We start from the raw sequence: 8,693 nt of genomic DNA, 5'->3' as shown, positions 1-8,693 counted from the left end.
ACAATACCTTTGGCGGAAGCAGACTCAAAGAATATAAATTGAAGGGGACGATACGGAGATTTTGGTGGTTTACCTTTGGAACCTCATGTGCTAATCGTTCTTTCTAAGGATAACTATAAAACTATCCGTAATAAACAACAACAAGAAAAGATGGTTAAAGTCAACTTAGAAAACGTCAAACTATACGCTGAGATTGATTCCACACCCCAATTTTCTTCTAAAACGACAATTGCAGATATTTTAACTAAAGACGCTCTTGAATTTATCGTTCTATTACACCGAACCTTCAATTCTAAACGTATTGAATTATTGAAAAATAGAGAGCTAATTCAATCAGAACTAAATTCAAATGAATATCAATTTGATTTTTTACCAGAGACGCAAAAAATTAGGGACGATCCAACTTGGCAAGGTGCCATTCCAGCACCAGGATTGATTAATAGGTCTTCTGAAATTACAGGTCCTCCATTAAGAAACATGTTAGTTAATGCATTGAATTCAGAAGTCAACACTTACATGGTTGATTTCGAAGATTCTTCTTCGCCAACTTGGGAAAACATGATTTATGGTCAAGTTAATCTATACGATGCTATCAGAAATCAAATCGATTTTATTACTCCAAGAAAACAATACAAATTGAAAGATCATATTTCCAAATTACCAACGATAATAGTTAGACCACGTGGTTGGCATATGGTTGAAAAACATCTTTACGTGGATGATGAACCAATTAGTGCATCGATTTTTGATTTCGGATTATTTTTTTATCATAATGCTAAGGAGTTAATTGAAATTGGTAGAGGCCCTTATTTTTATTTACCCAAGATGGAACATCACTTAGAAGTTAAATTATGGAATGATATTTTTTGTGTTGCTCAAGATTATATCGGTATGAAACGTGGTACTATAAGAGCTACTGTGTTGATCGAAACTTTACCAGCTGCTTTCCAAATGGAAGAAATCATTTATCAAATTAGACAACATTCAAGTGGGTTGAATTGTGGACGTTGGGATTATATTTTTTCAACTATCAAAAAACTAAGAAATAAATCAGAACATGTCTTACCGAATAGAGATCAAGTTACAATGACATCACCATTTATGGATGCTTACGTTAAGAGATTAATCAATACATGTCATCGTAGAGGGGTTCATGCAATGGGTGGGATGGCAGCCCAAATTCCAATTAAAGATGATCCAATTGCGAATGCTAAAGCTATGGAAAAGGTTCATAATGATAAATGGAGGGAAATGACCAACGGTCATGATGGTTCTTGGGTTGCTCACCCTGCGTTAGCACCAATATGTAATGAAGTGTTTAGTAATATGGGTACAGCAAACCAAATTTATCGTATTCCAGAAGTTACTATTGTTGCTAAAGATTTGTTGAATACCGACATTAAAGGTGCTGAAGTCACTACAAAGGGTATTAGAGATAATCTAGATATCGGATTACAATATATGGAAGCTTGGTTAAGAGGTTCAGGGTGTGTTCCTATCAACCATTTAATGGAAGATGCGGCCACCGCAGAGGTCTCACGTTGTCAATTGTATCAATGGGTTAAACATAATGTGATTTTAAAGGACACAGGGAAACCTATCACTTCTGATTTAACTAGTACCATATTGGCTGAAGAAGTTGAAAAACTATCCGCATCAAGTCCAGTGGGGGTTGCAAATAAATTCTCTTTAGCAGCTAAGTACTTTTTACCCGAAATAACAGGCGAAATATTTAGTGATTTCCTGACCACTTTGTTATACGATGAAATTATCACCCCAACTCAGTCGCCAGTTGATCTAAGCAAATTGCAATGAGTATAAAGAGCTCAATATCTCTGGTTGTTCAGTCTTAAGTTGACTCAATATGTATATTTTCGCGTTTAATATTTTATAAACTATATATTGTGACGCGTTAAAAACGCCACACTTTTCTCAAATAAATAAAAATCTCATCTTGATAAAGATATCTTCTTATCAGAAAGGGCCTTATCTTAAATAAGATCTTGCCAGATTTGCACCACAAGGATAAGAGATCAAACAATGTAAATATGTTTCAAATCTATGATCAAACCAGAATTCCAAGATTGGAACTTCTTATATCCTCTTGAATCAAACTTTCTGATGTGCACGTCAGTTGGTTATACAAAAAGTTTTACACATAAAAAAATACTCCTAACAGCTTAAATTCTTCAATAAACTGACCATTTAAACCACCAAGCAAACAGTAATGGAACTATCAAAGGTTTTGGTTATAAACCCAAATAGTTCTGTCTCAATGACCGACGAAATTCGAAAGAATATAGAGAATGTATATCTAATAAAAGCTAGAGTTTTGTCATTCCAAGTTGAGTATTTCACAGGTCCACCTTCTTCCCCGTCGCAAATAGATGGCATTGAAACCAGCCTTCAAAGTACAAAGGAATGTTTACCGTATTTAATTGAACCCGAGTCCAAATATTATTATCAAAAATTTCATGGTATTCTGGTAGCATGTTTCTCCGACCATCCTTTGGTTCATGAACTGATAAATTTTGCAAGCAAAGCTGAATATGATGTTCCAATTATTGGGTTATTAAATTCAAGTATTCAGTACTGTACTCTGTTGGAAAATAAGAACTTCTCTATCATTACCTCAAACAAGGAATGGGTTGACATTTTAAATAAGTCCGTGGAAGAGAACTTTATAACCGAAAGTATTAAAAAGCAACAGTTATGGCGAGGAACAATATCAACCGAGTTGCAAGTACTTGATTTACATAGTAAGTGTAACTATCAAGGCATTATAAATATCATCAAATCAGAAAATATTGAGAGATTAAAATCGAAAATTATCATTCTAGGTTGTGCTGCATTTTCCTCTTTAACAAATGACTTGACCGCAACTTTTAAACAGGATAACATTGAATTTATTGACACCATTATTCTTGGTATAAACACGTTAATAAGTTTGATAGAGTATCGTAAACTTTAGTTACTGAATGTTAATTATAATGCGTATAAATTATTTCTATCCGTGAACAATAATTCCTACTATTAATAACAACTAGCTATTTAAAGTGAGTAGACTATCATTTGGTTCTTTGTTCCAGCAAAGTTTTGCCCATTGGAGACAAAATTGGCCCTTCGTCAGATGTGAATACAGTGTTTCCTACGGAGTATCGTCTTTTCTAACCGTTCCCTTTACTAGTAACCCTTCGTAAGCTGTCCGTTTGTTCTTTGAAATATAAACTCTCTTTTTTAACTTAACTGTTCTTTATGAGGATTGAAAACAACTAAGTCAGCATCATATCCAACGGCAATTTTTCCCTTAAAATCCTGGAAGCCTACCTGCTTAGAAGTATTTTCGCAGCACCATTTCGTAATTTCAAGTATGGAGGCTCCATTTGTATACAATAACGGTAGTCCTAATCCAACTGAAGCAATTCCGCCCCATGCACGTAGGAAGTCGCCTTCCTCGAAACCTTTCAATTCTGGAGTACAAGGCGAATGATCGCTTACAACGGACGTGATAACACCTCTCTTTAAAGCTGTCCATAATGCAATTCTGTTTGCTTCGTTTCTAATTGGAGGACAACATTTAAAGTGCGTAGCAGAGTCAGGTATATTTTCTGCTGCAAGGCACAAATAATGAAAACATGTTTCTGCAGTTAAAGGTAGTTTACTCTTATGAGCTTCCATAATCAAAGGTAAGGCTTCATTGGATGCCAAATGAACAACATGCACAGGTGGGATAATCCCGTTTATTTTTTTCTTACCTTCTTCCATACATCGAATTAGTAATTTGATAGCGTCTGTTTCAAAACTATCTGGACGTGAGTTAAGAAAATTTTGGTAATTCTTAGGAGCCATCTCGTTTTTTCCTGATTCTCCAGAGTAAATATCCTTATCATTCGAATCTGATTTAGGGGGGTTTACCACTTCTTCTTTTGGATCTTCCATTTCTGCATGGAACATTAGCATAGTTTTCTCATTAGCTAAAATATCCATAGCTTTATTAATATATTCTTCATCAATAGAAAGAAACTCGTCTACACCAGAATGAATCAGGAAACCCTTGAACCCTCGGACACCTGCTTTAACCAAGGGAAGCAAATCCTCTAAATTGTCAGGTACTAATCCTCCCCAAAATCCAACGTCACACCATAACTGGCCATCTGCTGCTTGTAATTTTTTATTGAGATTATGAAGAGTTGTCGTTGGAGGAACTGCATTTAATGGCATATCAATCACGGTAGTAACTCCACCACTAATAGCTGCTTGTGTTCCTGTCGCAAAACCCTCCCATTCAGTTCTACCTGGTTCATTCAAGTGGACGTGCGAATCAACTAAACCAGGCATGATTATACGTGGAGTTACTATCTCATATTCATCGACTGAGTGCTGTTCCAGTCTAGGATCTCTAACTGATTCTATGACCACATATTTGAAAATCTTAACAATGTTACCTGTATCTGCAGAGTATAGTATAGTAGCGGGGATTTGTTGTGAATCAATAATCACGAACTCTGATGCTATTGCTTTTATAATTGCTGTCATTTTTCTTTATTCTTTATGGTTTATTCAGCTAGACAAGAAGCAAGCTGAAATCTGCGAGATGACTTTCAGGCCTTTCTCTATTTATACCTGGATCTAATTGATGCAGCAAGATTTGAATTTATCGTATATTCTTAATATCGGATACCATTGGTTGAACTCCATACTAATTATTGAGAAGAATCGATTATTTTGCACCAGAATATATGCACAGGATATGCACTAACTGTCTAAATAAAGCCAATTTTTTCAGCCTAGGAGTACCACTATGTCGCAGATAAATTAATATCAACAATCGTTTAAAAGGGTTATCTACTTCTAGTTTTAGATTAGTTTAGACAGACCACTTATCAATTTCTCGAGTCGCATAGCAAATCTTTAACAAAGCGCGCAGAACATTAAGTTCTAAAAAAATTCCTTTATCTAATCGATAAGATACATCGTGAAAAATATCGTAGATCGACAAAGCAAGTTGATAGAAGTACAGTATATACTTCCTTGATAGATAATTATGTCCAAAGCAGGGAATAATGTAACCGAGATAACTTCCCGAAATGCGAATAGAATCTTCTACACGTATCACATCGACGTTATATTTCTTTTATATTGATCGATATCTCTATCTGCAGTTTTTATATGTCGATTAGACTGGAATTTGCTGAGCTTATATCGTAATCTTTTCTTTTCTTGACGCAAATACTACAATAACATTTCGACCATATTATTCTTTTTGGGAATGGAACTTCTCAATCACATATATAGTGTGCTACAATATTGATATGAAAGTCTGGTAGCATTTTATAGTAACAAAAACTATGACCTTCCATAGAGCCTCCTAACTAATAGAAGTCTAGAACATTAGTCCATTCCATAATGTCTACAAACGATGCTTTGTCTGCAATTTTTAGTCATCCTTCCAAGAAAGCATTAAATCCATATTCATCAATCGTATCTCGTAATACACAAAATAACCAAACTAATGCACACAAGTTAGATGACACAATCGAAGATGTGGTAGAGAAAATTCCAAATAGAGTAGGTACCAGAGAATATTCTGATTCTTTATCAAGTGACGATACAAACATTACCGATGTGCTACAATACAAGTCGATATGGGAAAAATTCCATCATGAATATATCGTGCTAGATAAGGAAACTTTAGATGTATCATTGAAAGACTCATTCCTTTATAATCGAGATTTGAAACCAGTTGAAGCTGAAAGAAGAGTTTGGAGTTGGTATAACTATATATACTTTTGGTTAGCAGATTGTTTCAATATCAATACATGGCAAGTTGCTGCCACAGGTCTTCAGTTGGGTTTAAATTGGTGGCAATGTTGGCTAACCGTTTGGATTGGATATTTTTTCGCTGCTCTATTTGTTGTATTAAATTCTAGAATCGGCACTGCTTATCATTTATCTTTTCCCATTTCAGTTAGGGCTTCATTCGGCATCTTTTTTTCTATATGGCCAATCATCAATCGTGTTGTCATGGCTATTGTCTGGTATGCGGTACAAGCTTGGTTAGGAGCTACTCCAGTATCTTTAATGTTAAAAGCAATTTTTGGAAACAATTTGGAGGAAAGAATACCAAATCATTTTGGATCTCCAAATGCTACTACCTATGACTTCATGTGCTTTTTTATTTTTTGGGTTGTTAGTGTTCCATTTGTATTAGTTGCACCCCATAAAATTAGACATCTGTTCACAATAAAGGCTTGCCTTATCCCATTTGCTGCTTTTGGTTTCCTAATCTGGGCGTTGAAAAAAGCAAATGGCAATATTGCGTTAGGTACTTTGAACGGGTCTACTCCACATGGTTCTGAATTTTCATGGGTATTTGTCAGATCACTTATGGCATGTATTGCAAATTTTGCAGCTCTAATTATTAATGCTCCAGATTTCGCAAGATTTGCCAGAACACCAGAATCATCATTATGGACTCAATTAGTTGCTATCCCACTTTTCTTCGCCATCACATGCCTCATTGGTATTATTGTTACAGCTGCTGGCTATGAGCTATATGGTATCAATTATTGGTCACCACTAGATGTTCTTAACCAGTTCTTGGATACCACTTACACCAGCGGTACGAGAGCAGGTGTATTCCTAATTGCATTTGTCTTTGCATTGGCTCAATTAGGAACCAATATATCTGCTAACTCATTATCTTGTGGTACTGATATGACTGCTATATTTCCAAGGTACATAAATATTAGACGTGGTGCTCTGTTCTGTGTTTGTATGGCACTTTGTATTTGTCCATGGAATTTCTTTGCCAGTTCAAGTAAGTTTACGAGTGCCTTGAGTGCTTATGCTGTTTTCTTATCAAGTATTGCTGGGATCATTTGTGGCGATTATTATGTTGTTAGAAGAGGTTACATCAAGTTGAATCACTTATTTCTGTCACAGAGAGGGTCATATTATATGTTTGGAAATAAATTTGGTATTAATTGGAGAGCTCTGGTAGCATATTTATGTGGAGTTGCTCCAAATTTACCTGGTTTTATTGGTGATGTCGGAGCTCCAACAGTTACTGTATCTGAGGGTGCCATGAGAATATACTACCTAAGTTATCCAGTCGGGTTCATGGTAAGTTGCCTGATATACGTAACATTGTGTTATTTCTTTCCTGTAGCTGGGACGCCTGTCAAAAATATATTAAGGGATAAAGGGTGGTACCAGACTTGGGCTTTCGTCGAAGATTTTGAGGAAGAGTGGAGAAAGGATCTCAATAAACCAAATCTTTATGATGACACTATGAGCCTCGAGAATTATAGTAATACCATTTTGTAACTCATGTATATGTAGCTTTTGTCGCATTTAACCCTTTTATATATATTTTATTCTTTAATCTCATCTATCAAAGTATTTGGATTCATTAATATCCTATTCTGTTGGGGTTTAATTGGAGCTATCTTTTATTCGATTGTAGTAACGTTAGGTACCGATTTTTCATTCATGTCATGCCATCTCATCTGTCTCGACAGATTATAGGTCACCTAATAGTCAGTCCTCATAGTCGTCTATCAAATGGTATGGTGACAAGCTATTGCAACCAGTACCGTCATCGGCATGTCTATAAAGTCTGTTTAGAGTTACGTAAGTTATGTAACTAAGTCATATGCGTAATTTAGACTAAAGTTTCCGAAGGTAGCTTTTTGAAATAATCAAGTTTTATATCAGTGAATATCTGAGATGGAGGTTATAAAATTGCTTCACAGGTACGGTGAAGAGATATTTATATAGAGATTGTAATTCTAAATGGGTTTACCTCGAGAGATAATATAGAAAAAAGATCAATACTCAGGAGGATCAAATGCTTCTTAGACAACACTTTTTATGACGTAAAGTGAAGCTACCTTCCCCAAACTCTTAGCCTTTTAACACCTCCATCTGGAATGATTGTTAATTTGATATATGCAATATTAACATCCCGCTCAATATTATAAACATGTTCTTGGTCAGGCCCAACTTTAACTTTACCAACTAATTCCACGCAATCCGTGTTGTCGGTTGGCTCATTGTGATAGCCATGCACAGTAATATATTGTGGGAAATTTCCTCTATAGTGTGCCGTATCAACGATTACCTTTTGAATATAACTGGATTGTCGTCCTAATTTAATAATAACCCAATCGGTATGATCTGCTGATCTAGATCTTTTTGTTTCCCAACCATCCGACATATCATGACCTCTACCAGGTAATAATAAATTATCAGCCGATCCGAAATGCTGATCAGAATAACTCCAAGCCACTGCGCCATTGACAACACTAGCCAAATCTATACCTACTTGCTGGTTGCCACTAACTATCGGACTACTGACTTTCCCATATAATTTAAATCTTGCAATACCACCATCCGGATACATTTTCAATTTAACGAAGTTGTATTTCTTCTTTGTCAGTCCATCTTTTCGAAGAATGAAATCTTTTCGGGAGGGCCCACATTCAAACCTATCGATGACCTGATCCCAGCTTGGATCATCTTCAGCGGGTAGGATTGAACAACTTTCCTGGAGTTCTTTATAAATACAATCAATGGCAACAAATGGTGCATGGTTTACCGTTAAAGAAGCAGTATTAATTTCAACACCAACAATCTAGTGCCGCAGGAACACCCATCTTGATAATAACCCATCATATCATTTCATTATG

General features: G+C 35.7%; 5 protein-coding genes across 5 annotated transcripts; 3 read left to right on the top strand and 2 right to left on the bottom strand.

Moving 5' to 3' along the window:
* Positions 1 to 150: 150 nt before the first annotated feature.
* On the top strand, positions 151 to 1,815 carry DAL7 (malate synthase DAL7; the record flags this gene model as incomplete). Its single annotated transcript, XM_003670613.1, has 1 exon — positions 151 to 1,815. The coding sequence occupies one exon, from the start codon at positions 151 to 153 to the stop codon at positions 1,813 to 1,815; it is 1,665 nt and encodes a 554-aa protein (XP_003670661.1).
* A 412-nt stretch (positions 1,816 to 2,227) lies between these two features.
* On the top strand, positions 2,228 to 2,971 carry DCG1 (Dcg1p; the record flags this gene model as incomplete). The annotated part of the gene is made up of 1 exon (XM_003670612.1): positions 2,228 to 2,971. One exon carries the CDS (start codon positions 2,228 to 2,230, stop codon positions 2,969 to 2,971), a length of 744 nt encoding a protein of 247 aa, XP_003670660.1.
* A 266-nt stretch (positions 2,972 to 3,237) lies between these two features.
* DAL1 (allantoinase) lies at positions 3,238 to 4,536 on the bottom strand (the record flags this gene model as incomplete). The annotated part of the gene is made up of 1 exon (XM_003670611.1): positions 3,238 to 4,536. One exon carries the CDS (start codon positions 4,534 to 4,536, stop codon positions 3,238 to 3,240), a length of 1,299 nt encoding a protein of 432 aa, XP_003670659.1.
* An 870-nt stretch (positions 4,537 to 5,406) lies between these two features.
* DAL4 (allantoin permease) lies at positions 5,407 to 7,329 on the top strand (the record flags this gene model as incomplete). Its single annotated transcript, XM_003670610.1, has 1 exon — positions 5,407 to 7,329. One exon carries the CDS (start codon positions 5,407 to 5,409, stop codon positions 7,327 to 7,329), a length of 1,923 nt encoding a protein of 640 aa, XP_003670658.1.
* A 562-nt stretch (positions 7,330 to 7,891) lies between these two features.
* Positions 7,892 to 8,407, bottom strand: DAL2 (allantoicase; the record flags this gene model as incomplete). The annotated part of the gene is made up of 1 exon (XM_003670609.1): positions 7,892 to 8,407. The coding sequence occupies one exon, from the start codon at positions 8,405 to 8,407 to the stop codon at positions 7,892 to 7,894; it is 516 nt and encodes a 171-aa protein (XP_003670657.1).
* Positions 8,408 to 8,693: the final 286 nt, after the last annotated feature.

This window comes from Naumovozyma dairenensis, chromosome 6 (genome assembly GCF_000227115.2).
Source record: "Naumovozyma dairenensis CBS 421 chromosome 6, complete genome".
Lineage (NCBI taxonomy): Eukaryota > Fungi > Ascomycota > Saccharomycetes > Saccharomycetales > Saccharomycetaceae > Naumovozyma > Naumovozyma dairenensis.
The sequence above is the reverse complement of the archived record's forward strand: the minus strand, read 5'-3'. Positions and strand labels throughout refer to the sequence as shown.